Source organism: Lathamus discolor, chromosome Z (genome assembly GCF_037157495.1).
Source record: "Lathamus discolor isolate bLatDis1 chromosome Z, bLatDis1.hap1, whole genome shotgun sequence".
NCBI classification, from domain to species: domain Eukaryota; kingdom Metazoa; phylum Chordata; class Aves; order Psittaciformes; family Psittacidae; genus Lathamus; species Lathamus discolor.
Genome location: NC_088909.1, coordinates 34,357,144 through 34,379,092, shown reverse-complemented (window position 1 = coordinate 34,379,092; position 21,949 = coordinate 34,357,144). Strand labels below are relative to the sequence as shown.

The window sequence follows — 21,949 nt, the reverse complement described above, 5'->3', positions numbered from 1 at the left end:
TTCTAGTGTGGCAGGTATTTTTTACTTATAGCCTATTATAAATCATAGATCCCAATCCTGGAAGCACTTCAGTTTAAAAAAGCAATAATCTTGTGAAATAGTACTTAACTCAAAAGTAGTAACTTACTCCAATTTGTACAAATGCAAGATCATGGCAAAAACAGTGGGGAAATCCTGCAGTCTGCATTATGTTTGGATGAAATTCAGTGATACAAAACTTTGCTTGTGTGTGAATTTTAATTATTGTACTCTAATAACTGCAAACTAACTTCAACAATGTGTGGTATACCTAGCGGGTCTATTTTTTAAGAGCCTTGAAAATTCTGCACACCTCTGCATGTGTGTACCTTGTTCTCCTACGGCAGCACTGTTAAGGTCTCATGTCCTCAGTACGTGTTTGGCATGGGTTTCTTTTGAAGGCTTGTGAATGAAATTCCAAAATCTCCTGTTAAACATATTTTTTAGTTGTTGTTGTAATCCTAGAGTAGGAAAAGTCACAGATCGAAATTGCTAGAATTTATATCCATTAAAGAATGTGGATGCATTTGGCAGCACTGCCCAAAATTTGGTCTGATAGAACCCCTTCTCACACGCCCCTTTACCTGGGATATGCCTGAGAGCGTGATCCTAGGCTGTGAATGAACTTCCACAGCCTGTCTCGCCCTCAGGACCGGCTCTAGCAAGCCTTCTGTGGACACAGATGCCAAAATATGCCTTGCAAAAGATGGCTTGAGAAGATGAGAAATTGTGGCTGCCCAGTCCCTGACAGTGTTTAAGGCCAGGCTGGACGGGGCTTGGAGCAGCCTGGTCTAGTGAAAAGTGCCCCTACCTGTGGCAGGGGATTGGAACTGGATGAGCTTTAGTGTCCCCTCCAACCCGTACCAGCCTATGATTATGTGATTCTAAATGAGTAATTCCAAGAAACAATACTGACAAAGAATATTGGTTGGAAGTAGAGGAAATAAATCAATCTCTACAGCTCACATCTGAGATTGCTTTGTTTTTCTGTGAGATGTGTCCTTAGCTTTGGGTGGACCCTTCTTACAAGAATTTCAGATGGCTTAGCTTTAGTCTGTCTTCCCCCAGCATGTGGGCTGTGTCCCTCTCACTCCTTCATCTCCTGGCTTTGCAGGATCTTAGCCGTAGTTTCCCCCAGAAGAAGTTTCCTACGTACTGTGTCTCTGTGCTTCAGCCCTATTCAGACCAGTCAGTCTCACCTGTGTGCCTGGCAGGATCATGGAGCACATTCTCCTGGAAACCATGCTGGGGCACATGAAAAATAAGAAAGTGCTTGGTGACAGCCAGCATGGCTTCACTAAGGGGAAATCCTGCCTGACCAATTTGGTGGCCTTCTATGATGGGTCTACGGAACTGATGGACAGGGGTAGAGCAGTTGACGTCATCTACCTGGGTTTGTGCAAAGCGTTTGACACTGTCCCACATGACATCGTTCTCTGTAAATTGGAGAGAGACATCAGTTTGATAGATGGACCACTTGGTGGATAAAGAACTGGCTGGATGGACACATGCAAAGAGTTGTGGTAAACGGCTCAGTGTCCAACCAGAGACAAGTAATGGGTGGTGTCCCTCAGGGATTGGTTTTGGGACTGATCTTGTTCAATGTTTTTGTTGATGACATGGACAGTGGGATTGAGTGCGCCCTCAGCAAGTTTGCGATGACACCAAGCTGTGTGGTTCGGTTGATACGCTGGAGGGAAGGGATGCCATCCAGAGGGACCTTGACACGCTTGTGAGGTGGGCTGATGCCAGCCTCATGGAGTCCAAAAAAGCAAAGTGGAAGGTCCTACAGGGGGGTCAGGGCAATCCCAGGCAAAGGAGCCCTGCAGAGAAGGACTTGGGAGTGTTGGTCAATGAGAAACTGAACATGAGCCGGCTTCAGTGTGCACTCACAGCCCAGAAAACGAGCTGTATGCTGGGCTGCATCAAAAGGAGCATGACCAGCAGGTTGAAGGAGGTGATCCTGCCCCTCTACTCTGCTCTTGTGAGACCTCACCTGGAGTATTGTGTGCAGTTCTGGTTTCCTCAACATAAAAAGGACATGGAACTGCTGGAACAGGTCCAGAGGAGGCCATGAGGATGATAAGGGGTCTGGAGCACCTCCTGCACGAAGACATGAGGTGTGTTGAGACATGAGGTGTGTTGCTGGCCAGACAACCCCCTATTCTCTCTGGTTACCTCCTTGACTGTCTCAACTCCACACTGTGTTTTCAACATGGAATGGAAAGGGAGGATCAAATACAGAGAGTCAAGGTCCGTGTAAAGGTACGGGATGACTTGAGACTCTGCACAGGAGGGACGAAAACCAGCAGCATGATGACCTGCAGAGACTAGACCAATGGGTCTGCAGGCGAAAAAGTGGGACATGGTCCAAACAGATGTGGAAAACATCCAGGAGGAAGAAGAAAGCGCACAGATACAATCTCACCATGCTGCCACACCTGCCACATTAAGTTCTGTTTTAATTCCATCTGATGAATGCTGTCCTACCATTCAGTTTCATGTTCAGATCTCCCCATTTCCCAAAGGAAAAGTTTTGGATGGGGAGGGGAGCTGTTCCCTGAAAGCTCTTGTGTTTCACGTGGTAGCTTGCAGTCATCTGAAGAATGAGAAACACTACTCTGGGGAAACAGCGATATGTTTATTTTCAACGTTGGAAGCTGAAATGAAATTAAGTGTAAATGTATTCCAAAGCAGTGAAATCAGATTTGCTTATGAATCTGGATTCCACCTCCTTTCTTCCCCCTCCCACCGAAACTAGCAGTACCAGTCACTGTGCCTGTGTTGCCTCTTCTTCCCTTTCCTGCTTGCAGCCCAATCCTGCTGTGCTCCTGCAGGAGAATTTCCCAGGAGACTGGCCTGCAGCAGGAGTAAATAGAGGTCAAGACAAGAAAAGAGAGGAGGAACATGGGAATTGGAAGAAAGGCAACAGGGACTTGAGATCCAGGAGAAATGTGCCTGCTGTTCTTAAAACCACCTCTCTTAGCTTTTCCCCCAGAAAAGGGCATTAGGACATGCTTCTGTATTTCAAAGGGAATTTAGGCTGAACAAGGAAGGCTGGCCTCCCTACAAAGGTGACCTGCGTTAACCCATGCCTTCCTGCTGCTCTTCAGTCTCTGGAGAACAGCTCTCTAAGGAGTATCAAAACATGCTATTAACTCTCTCCTGCTGTCAAATTAACTTGTTGCAAGGGGTTTTAAACTGGACTTCATCAGGAGAAATAAAAATAGTACAAATGTGTTATTTTGCCTTCGGAATGACGTGTAGCATCATTTCTTGTGTATTGATTTAAATAATGTTAGCATTTTAAAAGGAGCAAATTGACTTAATTTGTTTAGGGGCTACTTAAAGGTTGAGAACAATTTTATATGAGTTAAAATTAGTGGTAATTCATTTATGATGGAACTGCTATAATTTAGGTAGTTGCTGCTTATCTTTTTTCTGATACATATACTGCTTTTAAACATCTGCTCAGTAGTCCATTATGGTAGCACGAGAATGATTTTATGTGAGAGCAGTGGGGGAGCAGATGCTTCCTGATGACAACTTCCCTGTTAGTTTAGGGAACAGCCAGTGAGTCCTGGTTTTAACTTGAAGCATGGCAAGCGTGCAAGCAAATTTGCAAAGCAAAAACATAAAATTGAGAAATCAAATTACTTCATAGCATTTTTAATGATGGCAGTTTCGGCAATTCCCCCTTCTCACCCCCTCCCCCCGTTTACTTTTTTGGGTTTTTTTTCTTAATGCAGGTATGTTTGCTTTGTCTTTGACAGATCTAAGCAAAATGGTGGATTTGTTTTGTGGTGTGTGTACATGCATAACTGTTTTGTGGCAGTTACAGAGTCTTTCAAACTTGATTTGATATTGTTTGATGCAGTAACTAAAATTCAACATTAGCTCAAAAAGAGAGAGGACAACAGTTAAAGAATAAAAAATAAATCTCTTCTTTTGGGCTGATATGAAACTGTCTGAGGCTCCATTGCTTTATTCAGCCATGCATAGTTTTTCAGATGTTCCAAAAACCAGCTGAAATGACTGCACTCATTTTATTCATCTCATCAGCAAAGTTCATTTCATCAACTAGGGAGATACCATCAAAACTTTTAAGCTCCAAAATGTACTTTCACTGCATAGATACTGTATGCTGTGCTTACCGAAACTGTAAAGTACAGGGTTGCACATCAGTGCTGTATCTTTTCATATAAGAAATCTTGAAACTGCTGTTTACGGAAGGAAAGGGGATTAGAGGTAGCCCTAAGAAGATTCAGCTATCTGCCTTTGTATGCAGATCTCAAATGCAGTGTGCCGATTTGTCACTAGAAACAGCAGAAAAAGATTTGAGTATCAGAAACGTATTTTGAGTAAGTGTGGAAACTTAGTACGAGACTGAAGTCCATGTTGTTACAGAGCAGAAGCGTCAGTTTCAGAGTTTTTTTTGAGCTTTGTATTCAGCCGAATACTTGCTTTCAGAAACTGCCTAAACCATCAGTCCAAAAAAAATATTCCAGGATAATGCAGAATAAATGTGTCCAAATGTATTCTGCTCTCCAGAAGAATAAAGCAGTAAAGCTGCTGCCTTCTCTTTTCTGCTGCTTCTCCTGCCATCAGACTGTGTGCATCTACTGGGAGGCCACTTTGGGATAAGATCAGCTTTCCCTGGAAATAATAGGATGTTTTGGGAAGTACCTGTGTCTGGTAATGACAAGAATTCTTATGACTTTTCCATGGCTGTCTGAAGGAACAGTGAAAGTAGAAAGTCTTCCCTTTGTTTTCCTTTACCTAATCCAGCAAAATATACTTACCAGTATATTAACCTGAAATCTGTGCTAACCCAATAAGTTGAATTCTTAATGATGAAGTTGTTCCTAGCTAAATTTATGACTTTCTGAGATAATAAGCAGGGTTTTAGTAAAGTGTGTTTTCTCTCAGGGTATACAGGTTTGAGTATTTCATTTTTGAACGAGTATTAACTTACTTATTTTCCTAAGTATTTGGAGGTAATAAAGACTATGGCTTCTTTATCCATCTAAAATAGTCGCAAATTAGATATCAGTATTTGTGTAATGGTATGCAGTCATTTTACCATTATATGTAAACGAGTATATATATAGGAGGGAGAAGTATGTGTGTACGTACAGCTTTTTTCTAGAACAATAATATTTAATACATGAATGGGCAGTCTTGCTATTTCCAGAAGTATTCTTCTAGGACAACGTCAGCTAGTGACTAAGCAGTAGGCAAGGCCATAATATCTGGTGAAACATTAATGTCTGTAAAGCAGTATGATTCTAATTCCAGGAGGCTCATCTGAAGGACCTTCTTAAGGTTTAATGTGGGTTCAGTTCTGAATAAGGACTCTTTCTCATCCCCACCCCTACACACTTGAAAACCTGTGTGTATTTGTCTTTTGTTCCCACAGGCTGCTGCTGTTCTTTCTGTTACTATTCTCGCTAAAGCCTTGAAAGTGGATCAATTTTAAAGAAAGCTCAGCCTACTATAGAGAAGAAACTTCTTGTTTTAATCTGTATTTCACATCTGATCAGTAGGTAGGACATGCATGAGGAGGAAAGAACTTGCCTTCATCTGTTACACATTTACATGGGAACTGGGCATACAATACCTAACCTGTGAAGGCAGGTACTGTTATCATCATTGTCCTTTATGTCCTTAGGATCCCTTCACATACAGTTGTTAAAACTAGGTTAACACAGAGCATTTTCTTTAACATTCCTTTTCAGTGCCTCAGGTATCTGTTTCCCGGTAAGATAAAATCAACCGTTCCTGCAGCCATCCAGAATTTCCCAGAAACCTTCTGTTCTGTGCCCATTTACGATTTTCCCATTCAATGGCCAAAAATGTATTTACAGTACTTGGTTCTGTAGCTTCGCAAAGTCTGGCCTTTCCGTTTGTGATCTTCTCTCCATGTGCCTCCGCAGCATCTGGTTGTCCAATACACTCAATTTGGGGGAAATCACTTTTATGTGGGATATCGCAAAAATTTGGAAGTATCTTGTGTATCAATACTGTTATAGTTCATCAGGTTTTATATCTCTTCATAGATCAATTTATTGCTGAGTTAAAGATGTGAGATAAAAATGCAAAATAGCTTTAAATTTCTTGTGTGTTAAACCTGCAGAGTGTTCAAAGGAGGATGGTTCTTCTCTGTTCAGTCATTTTTACTTTGCTTGGACAGGGACAGTAAGCTAGTATTCACCGTTGCTTGGCAATAGTCAAATTATGAAATGCACACCCAACCTGTGGGGCATTATGGTTGCTTAGTTCATGCATGTAAATTTAGGGGTTTGAAAACCAACCAAGTCCATACCCATGGTGTCTTCTTGGAAAGTTTGTTCTAACATTTAATCTTAATGTTACTTAATTTAATAGTTCCATTTTCAGAGAGGTTGGGTATCGACAATTTTTGGAAAGTCAAAACAGCTGTGTGCTTACCACTGTTCGACTATAGATTTGAAATGTTAGGAAATCCATGCTGCAGCTGGGTATATCTCAATGCAGCAAGTTCCATCTCTCCTGTTTTATTTGAAGTTTACAATAAGTTTTACTTACTTTACACCTGAAATCTACATTAACGGGAAAAAAAAGTCTCAGTTTTAGAAGTACTATTAGCAAAACCAGCTGCTGGCAGAGAGTCTTTAAAGAAGGTAGAACAGAATTTTTGGTGGATACATCTGATTTGTCTTTTGGCAAGCAAAATCATATTATTTAAGGATACATTTTTGAAGTGATCTCTACTAAAGGTACTGAGGAGAGCTGCAGCTGTATTCACCTTGTTGTACCAGTTATTGTGTCATAAACATTTTAGAGAGCTTTTGTCTTTTGCTTAGAAAGGCAGCCTGAACTTAGAAAGACTTCAGTTCTGCAGATGCTTACACACAGTTCACATTTTGTGGAAGTAAGTCTGTAAGATGTCTTTGTAGGGTTTGGACTTTGATTTTTTTTTTTTTCCCTGGGAATCCGTACGAGTACTGCTGTGAAAGGGGTGATGGCCATTATTTCTTTTCTGTGTATTTACTGAATTTATTGCAATAGTGGTAATTACTTTTCTCTTGATACACAGATACAAAAGTTGATTTATTACTGTGTTTGTGTTTGTTGTTTTAGGAGTCTTTGGATGATTCTCAAGTAGCTGGAGTTTGTGCAACAGAAGAAGTGATTCGCTATGAATATCATGTCTTGTATTCCAGCAGCTACCAAGTACCTGTGCTCTATTTTAGGGCATGCTTTTTAGGTAAGACCAATCTTCTGTTAGACAAAGTAAAGAATAAAAATAATTTTGATGTAGTATTTGTTAAATACACAGATTTTGTATTAAATTGAGGTACATAGTAACGATCATACGTAATAAGAAAGTAAGAGATGAGGCTGTTCTGTAAGTTTTGTAATAGTCCTGACACAGAGCTTCAGGACCTTGGAGTAGATGATATCATCTCAGCCTGAAGGAGGCTGATCTTTGGCTCCTGGCATCTTGCCTGTGGTTGACTGAAACTGCAGGTCATTTTTCTTGTTCTTTTCTTCAACTGAATACAAAAACTTAAAGGTGCAGGTTTGAATTTGGCTACAAAATAAGGGGACATAATGGCAGTGCTTCTGCAGAACTGTGTCTGTTTATTTCGGAACCTGAATTTGAGCCACAAGGCTGAGGTCTAAATGTACCTTTAAAAGTGTATGCTGTTTTCCATTTGAATTTGCTTTATAATAATACCAGTAAGGTGTTGCCTTCTTCTACCTGTTAAAACTGGCTCCTGAAACACTAACTGATACTCTTTCCTCCCTGGTACACACAACTTGTAACCCATTACTTAATTGCTATAGCCACTGTGATTTCACCCACCATCCTGTCAGGAAGGAAAGAGGAGCACACAGCCTCCCGCCAAGACCACTGTTAGAGTCACTTATTTAATCAGCAAACAGAGAGTAATCACACTGCAGTGCTGGCTGTGCTCTCTTCCTCCCTGCCCAAATACTGTGTAGCTAGAGCGGAGGGATCGAAGTCTTCCAACTCATTTCATTCAGTCTCCTTCATGCGTCATGGTAGGTTGGGGAAGAGTGGCCGGGAAAAGGACCTGGGGGTGCTGATTGACAGGTGAACCTGAGCCAGCTTGTGTGCAGGCAGCGAAGAAGCCAACAGCCTTTTGGCCTGTATCAGCAATAGTGTGGCCAGCAGGACCAGGAGAGTGATTGTGCCCCTGTACTGGGCACTGAAGGTGCCCAGAGGTGAGGCCATATCTTGAATCCTGTGTTCAGTTCTGAGCCCCTCACTACAAGAGAGACATTGAGGTGCTGGAGCGGGTCCAGAAAAGGCCAAAGGAGCTGGTGAAAGGCCTGGAGCACAAGTGTGATAAGGAACGGCTGAGGGAACTTGGGGGGTTTAGTCTGGAGAAGAGAAGGCTCAGGGGGGACCTTAGTGCTTTCTAACTGCATGAAAAGAGAATGGAGCCAAGAGGTGGCTGATCTCTTCTCCCAAGGAACAAGTGACAGGGCATGAGCAAATGGCCTCAAGCTGCACCAGGGGAGGTTTAGATGTATATTAGGAACAATTTCTTCACTGTGAACTGGTAGTTGGGCATTGGAACAGGCTACCCAGGGCAGTGGTGGGATCACTGTCCCTGGAGGAATTTAAAAGTCGTGTGGGTGTGGTGCAATGTGGTGCTTAGGGTCAGTGTGGATTTGGCAGTGTTAGGTTAACAGTTGGACTAGATGATCTTAAGGGTCTTTTCCAACCTAGTTAATGATCGGCATCTTTTGTGTTGTGAATAATCTTCTAATCTTTATTTAGATAAAAATGGCTGAATGTTGCCAGTGATATCTTTTCCTTTTTAATTAAAAAGTAGCTTAAGCTGCTTTGAATGTGTTTGGAAAATTTAATCACTCTCTGCCTTATATTGTTTAATGGTTTATAATTTTGCAGTGTTAGCCTTTTAAAAGGCACTTCAGATTTAAAATTGAAGAATAAATTCTCATAGACTCCCTGGTGGAAAGGTTTCAGTCTGAGGTGCAGTTTCAGGAATGGATAATTTGGGGTAAATTTTCAAACTGGGACATGGAGAACTGGGGACATTGCTCTGCCTTTACCACCAACAGAACTCATTTGCACACATCCTGCTGCAAATCTATTTCTAGAATTATTACAGGCATTTACAAATGTGCAGTGTTTTTCCTTTTAAACTTACTGTGCTGACAGGAAGATGAAGAAACTTTTGCTGTAAGAGACAGATTAACGTATCTGTGGTCCTGAGAAATGTCATCTTCTTGGTTTTTAGCAGAATTAATAGTTATCTGTCTCTAACGAAGAGGATGGAGATGCTGCAGGTAGAGGAAATAGGACACTATTTCTATTGTACTGTACTTTCATATAATTAGTATTCACCATAAGCAGTTAATCACTAGAGAAGAGCTCACAGAGACAAAACAAGTTGTTTAGCTTGTCAGCATCAGGGAATCCGAGGTGTTGAAACATGACTCCTTATAGCTGGAAGTGCATTTTACAAAGCTAGTGAATGATCTAATGCACAATCATAGTATTATGTGCCAACAGCTCCCCTTGCAGTACAAACCCGTAATTGTTCCTACAAGTACAATTGTGGTTTAAAACACTTCTTGAGAACCTTCACAATGAAAAACAAGGACTTTTTTTAGGTAACTCCTAAAGTCACATGGATTCTCCTCAGCATATAACATTCTCTTTTAACATCTAAGAGTCTCTGACTGTTCAAGATAGAAGGATACAGAATGCTGGCAATAATTACATTTCCTGTAATGTTTTCAGCCAGTATTCTCTGATTTTAATTATTAATAGCTTACTGTTGAAAATTAAAAACTTTTTGTTCCTGCAAGTTATTTGTTTGCCTGTGTCACACTGTGTGAAGGTCCAAACATGGGGTTTTGAGGAACATGCAGATGACAGTCACTCACAATCACATGGGGTGTCTGAGCAGAGTATCTTTTGTCTTGTCCTGAACCTGTTATGAAGAAACTCTAGGTAATGACCTGGATTTTTATTTTTTTTTGTTTGAAGTAATTAATAGTCTTCATGTGGTAGGCTCCTCACCTTGTTCCTCAGACAGGCAGTAATATTCACTTCTCTAAAATAATCAGAGAAGAATCTTCTGAGACCTATTATCAGTTTCCCAGTCTGAATCCTAGCATTATTTGTAGATTAAGTAATAGAATTGGTTCCTCATAAGTCTCTCGTGAGCTGTTCTTGGTTTCCCCTGAATTCTGTCCATCCTGATCCTCGTGTTAATTAGAACTTGTTGCAGAAGGTGAAGGTGAGCTATCCTCCTTCCAGTGTTTCCACAGCCCTGCCCTGTCTTGCCTTCCCCAGGAGCAAGGCACAGAGTTTGAATTAAAAACTCTGCTTCCTCTCTGGCAGAATGTTAAGTGGCCATTACACCTCGAGGCCTGCCTAGAAAATAATAATTCTTCTATTCAACCTAAGTAGTTTTGCTTGTTTTACAATATTCACTTCCTCACTTTGTGCGTTATGATAGCAGCTGGTGCCAGTCTGCGCAAATCTGTGCTCTTCCAAATAGTCTCTTTTAAAACTTCTAGAACAATTAAACCATACCTTTCTCCCATCATACATGAGTTCAGTTTTCATTGACTTGCAGTCCTTCCTAGGAAAAAGGCTGCTGATAGAGTTGCTGAGAGATTTTCCTGTCATCTGTAGTGTAGTTATCATCTTCAGGAGTTTGTGTCAGTGAGGACACCCAGTTTTCACTCCTCTCTGCTAGCAGTTGTTCTCAGACATTGTAGATCAGTTCTTCCTGCAGAAGGGCAGAAGTTCCATTCTATGCTTACCTTGCTGTTGTCTAAATTGGATGGTTCAGAGGGACCTTGACATGCTTGAGATGTAGTCAGTGCAAACCTCATGAAGTTCAACAAAGGTAAGTGCAAGGTCCTGTACAGGGGTTGGGGCAATCCCAGGCACAGCTACAAGTTGGGCGGAGAAGAGATTCAGAGCAGCCCTGTGGAGAAGGATCCTGGGGGTGTTGGGTGATGAGAAACTGAACATGAGCCAGCTTCAGTGTGCGCTCGCAGCCCAGAAAGCCAACTGTATCCTGGACTGCATCAAAATGAGCATGACCAGCAGGTCGAAGGAGGTGATCCTGCCCCTCTACTCTGCTCTTGTGAGATGTCACCTGGAGTATTGTGTGCAGTTCTGGTGTCCTCAACATAAAAAGGACATGGAACTGCTGGAACAAGTCCAGAGGAGGGCCACGAGGATGATCAGGGCACTGGAGCACCTCCCGTATGAAGATAGGCTGGGAAAGTTGGGGCTGTTCAGCCTGGAGAAGAGAAGGCTGTGTAGAGACCTCATAGCAGCCTTCCAGTATCTGAAGGGGGCCTATAAGGATGCTGGGGAGGGACTCTTCATTAGGGACTGTAGTGATAGGACAAGGGATAACGGGTTCAAACTTAAACAGGGGAAGTTTAGATTGGATATAAGGAAGAAATTCTTTACTGTGAGTGTGGCAAGGCACTGGAATGGGTTGGCCAGGGAAGTTGTGAATGCTCCATCCCTGGCAGTGTTCAAGTCCAGGTTGGACAGAGCCCTGGGTGATGTGGTCTAGTGTGTGGTGTCCCTGCCCATGGCAGGCAGGTTGGAACTGTATGATCTTAATGTCCTTTCTAACCCAGACCGTTCTATGATTCTGGAATTCTTTAGACCTCTGTTTTTTGGTGAAACAAAGTTTGATATGTAAGGTAGTGTAAGGTAAGGGCTTGAATTTTTAGTTGCAACTGAACACTTTTGAGAGACATCAAAATTTCTTTAGATTTACAGAAAAGATCATGTTTGTGCAAGGACAAATAACTTCAGCTGAAAATAATGATTAAGTATTATGACTGTCTGAAAAGATGTTTGGGAACATTACTGGATACAAGAAGGTATGTTTATGCTACATATATATACACAGGTAGGAAACATTTTCCAGTACCTTATGATACTTCCCATGAGGCATGTATTCATAAAATCAGACTTACTGAAGCCCCAGTCTGTCAGGAGCCCAAGGCAATGGTCCTCAATACCTCAGAGCATCAGAGACTTAGCTATTATTTTCTCCAAAATCAGTCTTATGCATGCCATACCGTTCAGAAATGGGAGACCTTCTTTCTTTCTCTGGCTTCTGAGATTACCATATAGGTTGTTGAAGAAAAGCATGAACCCCTGCTGATATCTGATGTCAGCAATTAGCCCTCTTAGAGACAGATGGTATAGGCAATTAGCCTTCCCCTTCAATGCTGGCATGAGCCAGATGGGCTGGGCTAGGTCCAGTAAGCTTTCTTTAATCAGTGGAGTATTTTTGCCTTTTTTTAGTCTTTAAGATGTCAGAGAACTTTGGTCTTTTCCTGAACTGTCATTGTATGAAGCCAGACATTCAAAAAACCTCTTCCACCAATGGTGAGGTAGCAGCAACATAGACATGGTTCAGGAATCACCCTGCATTTCTCAAACATCTCTTTTTTTTTTCCTACAAAGGCAGAAGAATAATCATGAATGCTGAGCACTGAAAAGAAAGAGCAGAACTAATGGGAATCAGTAAGGACTGCAGCCTAACTCCTCTTTTAGAAAAGAGAGAAGTAATGGGATTCTCATGTTGGCCTGCTCAAAATACATCTAGCTCTCTGAGATGCAGATAGATCTCTGCCAACAAAAAAAACATGCTAATCAGTAGTTATAGAGAGAGGAAGCTTGTAAAGGTAATGTAACTTCCTCCAGCCCTGAAGGTGTGACATTCTGTGCTCATAACCATGTTGGGCCTCACTGATGCTCTTTCAGAATACGAATTTACTCCCTGAACTCAGAAGCACGCAACCACTATATCCTTTCTCACAAAGATAGCTCTTTCTAAGGCCATGTCCCATATGAACTGCTTTTATTGTGGCCTTGGACAGAAATAAAATGGAATAATTTGTATAATCAGATACTCTCCTAAGGTGTAAGGGAATTTTTTTGTTTTGTGGCAATGTTTTCTTAAGAGTGTTTCTTTGGAAAGTGTGGCAGAATGAAGCCTCAAAATGATTTGTGCACTGTTTCACCAGAAGTGTCAAATTACCTTTAATTGGAAATCCAGGAAATCATTAAAAGCCCTCAGTAAACATCAAGAAAACAGAATACAGCAACTTGGGAAGCCTGAAAATTTTCTCTGAAAATGGATATGAAATTTGTATGCTTAAGGAATTTCTGCTCTTTGCAGAAATTAAGGTGCCAAGTCAGCTGGGATCTGCAACTCATATGTAGTCTTAATGCTGCACCTTGCTGCTGTGAGGGGGCACTCAACCATCTGCTTTGTAACTGTTCCTTATTTGGGTGATATAAGTGAGTTAACCCCAAGTGGACCATCAAAGAGCTTTTCTCAGAATTAGGTTGTCATAGTCTGGACAGTTTGAATAGTAAAAATTTGAATTTGTGGTAGAAAGGCTGTAGTCATTCTTGCCGGACCGTTAAGACATATGAACTGGTTGATGGAGCCCATAATTATGGCAGAGACAAAACCCATAGTTCGGAGTGCTTGACTCCTTTCCTTTATCCCCTTTCTCTTAATAAAAATCTTAGTTGGCTACTGCCCAGATTCTTTTGGTCTGTCTTGCTAGGTACATGTCAAGTTCATTTTGTCCTAGCCTGGGTTAGTACTGATGAGCTGGTGATGTGTTGCATGCCAGATCTGTGGCATTATCGCAAGAGCTCTGGACAAAGGTACAGTAAATCTGGCATGACCCACAAGCAGCTGTTGCTTTGTGATGTACATTTTCTTTCACTCTCTGTCATTATTTAATGGGCTGAATGATAGAAAATGTACATGTAACTGCAAGCTTTCACTTCGGTCTGCATACCTGCTCCCAGCTAGACTTGGGATGAGACTTGGGACAAGCTGCAGGCACCTCAGCATCTGTGTTGTCGTGGGTGGATGATGAATAAATGTATTGCTGGGTGAATCTGAAGCCTCTGCCTTCCTTTCCTGCCACTTCTCTTGGCTTGATGCTGATGCTGCCTTCTTTTTCTGGCTGAACTTTTTTGAGTTCAGCTCCATCACAGGAATGAATAAAACAAGAAACAGAGAGGCTGCTTGGCTCAGCAGGTACCACAGTGGCCTCTTGTTGCTAGCAGCAACAATTACAGACTGCTCTGCCAGCCCAGCTGGATATTTGAGGTCTCAGTGGGCTGCTAAACATGTGAATACTGGCAGCCTTGGAAAGAAGGGTCTCCGAGTGTCCAAATAATACAGATACATGTTTTATGCAAACCTGGGAGTTTGTGAATAACATGAGTTCACTTATATTACCCTGAACAGATGACCAAATTCACATAGAGAAGTTTTGAAATATGAAACACAGATCCAGATGCTACCTGAAATGGGTTTTATTGTCCACACTTACCTTCTGACACTTAAACAGCAGCAAACCCAAAATAGACTGCAAAAAGTAAAAATTATTCTTCTTGCTCCCCAGATGCTTTCTAACAAATAGTCCTTCTGTCAGTCATTTCAAGATCTTGCCATAGTTGGGGGTTTTCTTTTCCTTTTCTTTTCCCTGTTCCTTGTTTTGTTCTCCTTTTTTTTTTTCTTTTTCTCTCCCCTTTTTATTTATTTTTTTTTTTTAATGAGAAAACTTCAGACTTTCAGGTCTTCATCCTGCAAAAGAGGATGGGGAAACTACCCATCCCCCGTGTCTCCTTTTGCAAGGGTCTTGAGTTCCTAGCTCTGTAGCTGAACTTCTCATCCATTTTAAGTATTGATAACTTACACTTTTCCTGCTGCATTTGGCCTTCCATGTTCTAGAAAAGTCAGCTAGTCAGTTAAATAAGATTTTACAGGAATACACTACTTGGGAGCATGTGTGAAAGCTTATTCAGTTTAAAAACCACACTCCATTCAAAACTCATTTAAAGCTTAGTGAATTGTATTAAAATAGTGCAGAGAATTAAAAACTTATGGAAATTTAAATCCAAGTGTATTTCAGTATGTGAGTGCATCATCAGAATGCCCAGGTCAATTTTTTATACCTATGTGAAACACTGCAATTACCCTGTAGTTACTGTCTGTGATCTCACTTCAATGTGAAGTGAAACTTTTGGGTTGGATGTATTTGTATTTTTCTCTGAAATGAAAATAATTTATACTGAAATGGGATTGAAGATAAACTTCTCATACATGAAGTAATAAGGTAAAGACAAAACTCAATTTTAACTATGATTAACACTTCAATAATACTTGATTGTTTCTGTAAATGAGATTAATGGTAAGGGTCAGAGTAAAATCCATTCCATATGTACAATCTGAATTTGCTTGTTATAAAAATTCACAAAGAAGGGTGTACAGGACAAAATATAGAATGACATATCAAATCTTGCATTAGAATGTGTGGTGTTGTAGATGTTACATTTGGGCTTTCTCTGGATTCTTTTTGCAGGGTGAAATAGAAAACAGAGAATTACAAGTATGCACAGCATCTTGCTATTACCTGCACACAGATGACCTGAGCATAAATATGTCCTTCTAAACTTAACTTACATTCTTGTAACAGATTTCTTAGAAATGTAGACTAACTCCAGCACAGCTCTGGTGTCTGCCATCATAAGACATAGGGCATGACAGCTTAAGTAGTCTCATGTTCATGAGGATGGCATAGTATAGCAAGTTTATAAGCTGCTACCCCATCAGATACATTAATTGCCACATGCTTCTGCTGTATGGTGCTTTTGTAAGTTCAGAATTTGGTGCTTTTTTGTAAAGATGTGTAGAAAATAAGATAAAACAGAGGCCATAGGCAGCTGGTTTTAAGTTGTATCTAAGCATGGCATTCAAATGTTAATTGGGTGAATAAATTTTATTTTAGAGACATGAAAATGTCAGTAGAATAAAATTATTTATGATAGAATAATGGTTTCTGACACCTAATAAATACTAGGATGGAGCCACTTACTGAAAGTATGTATTCTATTGCTGTTTGCCAAAAAACAAAAATTAGGGAAAAAATTGACATGCTTATTTTCCAAGAGGTTGACACTAATATCTTTGGCATAATTCTAATATCACAGATAAAAACCTGATGCAACAATGCTATATAAATGCTGCTCAAGAAAAAAATATGGGCATGTAGGTTACCAAATTGTGGTAAACTTTGTTAGCAGAATTTTGCAGTTTTTTTCCGCTCTTTCAATGTGAATTGCATGTATTTACAGTGGAATAACTGTTCATGATATTATTTTGTGGTTTTGAATTTATCTTACCCAAGCATTATTTTACAAAATCAGTTTGACTTCACACCTTACAAACAGAACAGTAAGTTGTTGCTCTCAGGTGACAGAGAGGAAGGCTGAAGAGGGAATCAGGATAGTTTTATATGCACCTTCAAGTCAGCATTGGAACAATGAGGCTTTGGAGTTATGGGTCCAGGAGGGACTGTTTTGCTGTTATTTTTCCATCTGTTTCATTGTAATCTGTATTTTCAGTCTTGCTTTTGCTGTTCTGTATTAAAGATGCAGCATGCTTAAAAGCTTTGACTTTGGGTGGTGATTTCTCCCACTCTACAGATGGAAGACCTTTAACTCTGGATGAAATATGGAGAAGTGTTCATGCATGTTACCAGGATCGTCTACAGGAGGGGCCCTGGGACACTATTACACAGCAGGTGAGAAACCAGTGGTCCTTTACAAAACTGAGGAATGCAATATGTGCCTGAATCCTCAGTAGTTATTCCTTTCTGGACACAAGTGGAATACATAAAAGTCTGAGGTTGTGCTGAGCTACAACTACCAACAATAGTTTTAGCCCTGAATTTAGAAGGATGTGTAAGTGTTCACCATATAAGACTTAATATGTTTCTCACTTAAAATGCTTTTCCAAAGCCAGTCCTGAAAACTTCAGGCCGTGTCTGAATAATCATGGATTTGGGTAGATACAAAAGTAGACTTATTTGTGTAAGTAATATATACTAGTGTAATATTTCACAGATTGTCTGTGAGTCACATGAGCAAAAAAGACTGTAGTTTTCAATTTTAAATAGACTTGCAGTCCTTAGGATTGAAGGAGAGAAAAAATTGCTCTCTCAACCAAATGGTAAGTTATTGCCGACTAAAGTCCTTAAGAATCAGTAGTAACTGAATGCTGTGTTTTACAAAAGGAAGCAGATTAGTAAACTGTGATATCACTGACTTCTTTTAGAGCTATTCAACACGCTTTTATTTAAAGTGGTTTTAAAGTCACCACATCATTTCAGCAGCTCTTTCCAGACTTGTGCTGATGGCTCTCTTGGAAACGGCTGCACTTACTCAAGGAGGAGTCAGAAATGTTTCAGAGCTGAGTTGGTTCCTATGGTTTCTTCTTTCAGCTGCAGGTCTTCAGTGCAAGTTTGGACAAAGAATAGAGACCCTCCAGGTGTGAATTGTTTGTCGTCAAAGATACTAATGTGTCCTTTCTTCCTCCCCTTTCCTTCCTTGACTTTTTGGGTTTAGCTGTTCCAGGTATACAGCTTACCGCACAGCTGGCACAACAGGGATGTAGCCTCAACCGAGTTCTGCAGGTGTTTCCTTAATTCAGCTAATACAATTTAATTACAGGATGCCTGTTTGTAGATGGTACTCAGTCATGGAAACACAAGCAGAATTCATGTTTTTGCTGCCATGGACTATTATTTGCATTATAATAGCTCCCTGAGAACCTAACAAGCATTGGTTTTCTGATGTTTGCTGTGCGTATCTGAATTCCAGGTGCGAGTTTTCATATTCTTGCTACACGCATTTTTACATAAAGCATTAATTACCTGACTTGTCTAATGCAGAATGAAGATGAGGAAGGTTTTAACAAAATAGTGTAAAATGGTAGCAGATAAGTGATCTGCACAAGAAAGTTCAGATTTTTCAGTAAAGTTTTATGATTTATATCTGAAGTTTCAGGTATGTTTCTGCATAGAGAGTGTCCTGCGTTCAGCTGCAGCAATCATTTTTCTCCTTCTCAGTAGCTAGTGCAGTGCTGTGTTTTCGACTTCAGTCTGAGAACAATGCTGATAACACACTGATGTTTTTAGTTGTTGCTAAGTAATGTTTACTCTGATCAAGGACTTTTTCAGTCTCATGCTCTGCCATTGAGGAGGAGCATGGGAAGCTGGGAGGAAGCAGAGACAGGACACCTGATCCAAACTAGTAAAAGGAGTATTCCATACCACAGCATATCATGCCCAGTTTAGAAACTATGAGATCACTGTTCAGGTCTGGCTGGGTATTGGTCAGTGGGTGGTGAGCGATTGTATTCTCTTCCCTTGTTATTTCCCTTATCATTATTATTATCGGTGGTAGCAGTAGTGGTTTGTGTTATACCTTAGTTACTGGACTGTTCTTATCTCAACCTGTGGGAGTTACATTCTTACAGTTCTTCTCCCCATCCCTCTGGGAACCGGGAGGAAGAAGGTGGGGGAGTGAGTAAGCTGCTGCGTGGTTCTGAGTTACCAGCTGGGCTTAAACCGTGATGGAGAGGCAGAGGATTCAGGTAATTTTGCCTTCACTGCATCCACGTTCTTCCATTCCTAGTTGACAGAGATCAGTATCCCTGTGGTCAGATGCTAGGAATCCTTTAGGGCTGATGTCTCTGGTATTTCCCAGCTGAGCTGTTCTGGCTTGTGGATACTTTATATTCCCGCCTGCAGAAATGTTCAGGAGGCTCTGTTGTGTGCACTCCAGAGATGGCATGCCTTCTCTGCACTCATACTGTGGCCTGAAGCCACATTAAAGCTCCTCTGTGGAAAGCACAGACTCTATTCATCTGCAAAGAGCTGCAAGAGCCTACAGTTCTGTGTAGGTAATAAATCATAATGCAATACTACTGAGAATAAAGCATAAGCACTATGTTTGGAATGCGTAAAATCAGAATGGTGGAAGCCAAAAGTAAAACCAGGTCACTTCAACCCAGAGATTTGAGGACTGGAAAAGGGTAATATAACCCCCATTGTCAAGAAGGGGAAAATGGATGACCCATGGAACTATTCAGACCAGTCAGTCTCAGCTCTGTGCCTGGCAGGATCATGGAGCAGATTCTCCTGGAAACTGTGCTGAGGCAATGAAAAACAATGAGGTGGCTGGTGGCAGCCAGCATGGCTTCACTAAGGGGAAATGCTGCCTGACCAATTTGGTGGCCTTCTATGATGGGCCTACGGAACTGATGGACAGGGGTAGAGCAGTTGATGTCATCTACCTGGACTTGTGCAAAGCGTTCGACACTGTCCCACACAACATCCTTGTCTCTAAATTGGAGAGACATCAATTTGATGGATGGACCACTCGGTGGATAAAGAACTGGCTGGATGGCCGCACGCAAAGAGTTGTGGCCAATGGCTCAATGTCCAGCTGGAGACCAGTAACAAGTGGTGTCCCTCAGGGATCGATGTTGGAACCAGTCTTGTTCAACATCTTTGTTGATGACATGGACAGTGAGACTGAGTGCGCCCTCAGCAAGTTTGCCAATGACACCAAGCTGTGTGGTCCGGTTGATATGCTGGAGGGAAGGGATGCCATCCAGAGGGACCTTGACACGCTTGTGAGGTGGGCTGATGCCAACCTGATGAAGTTCAACCATGACAAGTGCAAGGTCCTACACCTGGGTCGGAGCAATCCCGGGCACAGCTACAGGTTGGGCAGAGAAGAGATTCAGAGCAGCCCTGCAGAGAAGGACTTGGAGGTGTTCGTCGATGAGAAAATGAACATGAGCCAGCTTCAGTGTGCGCTCGCAGCCCAGAAAGCCAACCGTATCCTGGGCTGCATCAAAAGGAACATGACCAGCAGGTCGAAGGAGGTGATCCTGCCCCTCTACTCTGCTCTTGTGAGATCTCACTTGGAGTATTGTGTGCAGTTCTGGTGTCCTCAACATAAAAAGGACATGGAACTGTTGGAACAGTTCCAGAGGAGAGCCTTGAGGATGATCAGGGGACTGGAGCACCTCCTGTATGAAGACAGGCTGAGGAAGTTGGGGCTGTTCAGCCTGGAGAAGAGAAGGCTGAGTGGAGACCTCATAGCAGCCTTCCAGTATCTGAAGGGGACTTATAAGGATGCTGGGGAGGGACTCTTCATTAGGGACTGTAGTAACAGGAGAAGGGGTAATGGGTTAAAACTTAAACAGGGGAAGTTTAGATTGGATATAAGGAGGAAGTTCTTAACTGTCAGGGTGGTGAGACACTGGAATGGGTTGGCCAGGGAAGTTGTGAATGCTCCATCCCTGGAAGTGTTCAAGGCCAGGTTGAACAGAGCCTTGGGTGAGATGGTTTAGTGTGAGGTGTCCTTGCCCATGGCAGGGGGTTTGGAACTAGATGGTCTTAAGTTCCTTTCCAACCCTAACTATTATATCATTCTATGATTATTTTTGCCTCTGAGGGAATAATAAAATAAAGCTGTCCTGCATCTAAGAACTAGATATGTATGTGAGATACATACACACAAAGGCCTGCAGAAACAGATTTTATGGGTGGTAAAATGTGTGGAATGCTAAACCTGTGACACCGCTCCAGAGGTGGTTCAGCCAATGTGAGACCAGTGACAAAACACAAGCTAAGATATCAGAGAAAGCATTTTTTAGAAATTAGCAAAGGTTATAGCAGCAAAGAAGCTGTTGAATATAACATCAATATGAGTTTAGATTAAATAAAGAGATTACAGAATAAGTTAAACTATTCATCACAGAGCACAATACTGGAACTGCTGGCAGGTAGCAGAAGCCAGAGAAGTTAAGATCCTCCAGCAATGCCACTACATAAATTGGAATTACTTTACTTCTTTTTCTAGGAATTACTTTACTTCTTTTTCTACACTGTTTCATGTCTGCCGCCTTCTTGAATACTGTGTACCTGTGGCTTAAGGTGGTTGAATTCCACTACTTCAGTGAGATTATTGTGCTTACCTCAGTATTGAACTTTGTCCAGAGGTCCCAGCTGCTTTCCTGGATTGGTAATGTACTTTCCCACATGGCTGCAAGAGAAAGCCTCTGGGAAATCAGCTTTAAGAGATCTACAGTTTTAATTATAGATGAAAACAAAAGGGCACCAGGGAGGGTGCATTTGCTTGTGGTCATTCAGCCAAATGATAAGAAGACAAAGGAATGTGTGGTTGGTGAAAGCATATATTTCTGGAGCTGAATCAGAGCTGAGGAAAGCACTAGTACATGCAGCAGTGTCAACACTATCACATATTCATTGCCAGCAACCACTGGTACAACAGACACATCCCCCTGTAAGCTGAGAGTTGCATATGCCAGTCCAAATACAAATAGCAGTAAACCCCAGAGTATTCTCAAAGAATTATGAAAGATAATATAAACATACTGTAAGCACTGGCCGGCAAGCCGCAGATCAAAGCAAGAGTTAGGTCTACAAGAAAAAGAGCATTCAGTTCAGGGTTCTGACTTGAAATACAGCCTTCTCTTCCCTTCCTGCTTTTGTGCTGACCCATTTTGTTATGTGGGTTAGGCTTTGCCTGCAGGGACACAGATCGTATAATACAAGTCACTGGGCAAACTCACCAAATCAGGCTTGAAGTCTCAGTACAGACGAACAACAGAGAGAAAAGGTTTAGGATTTTGCTTCAAACAGATGCAGATTGAAAATTCTACAAACAATCCATCCGTGGGAAGAAGAATTGAGCTTTCCATTGGCCATGCCTGTTACTTAGCTTTTAACTAGGGCCGATTTTGCACTTCGATTCAATATTTAGCAGATTAGGAAAAGAAGGTCATACTGCCTTTTTTTCTCCTGTATCCAGGATCTTACACTAATATGGGACTTATATCCAATGTATTTAATGAAATATTGTTGCCATGCCTGTGCACATTTTTGGTACAACTGTATTTTGGCTTATAGTCTTTGTGGTAAAATATATGAGATCAGGAACTGAGACATTGCCTAAACTCCAAACAATATAGTTTTTTTTGCA

General features: G+C 41.4%; 1 protein-coding gene across 1 annotated transcript in view; it reads left to right on the top strand.

Annotated features, from left to right (window-relative positions):
* ATG10 (autophagy related 10) overlaps positions 1–21,949 on the top strand; it is an 84,908-nt gene that overhangs the window by 42,759 nt on the left and 20,200 nt on the right. Inside the window, exons 4-5 of the mRNA XM_065661213.1 lie at positions 7,141–7,267; positions 16,574–16,671. Of these exons, the coding sequence (XP_065517285.1) occupies positions 7,141–7,267; positions 16,574–16,671 (225 nt within the window). The remainder of the gene's footprint in view (positions 1–7,140; positions 7,268–16,573; positions 16,672–21,949) is intronic.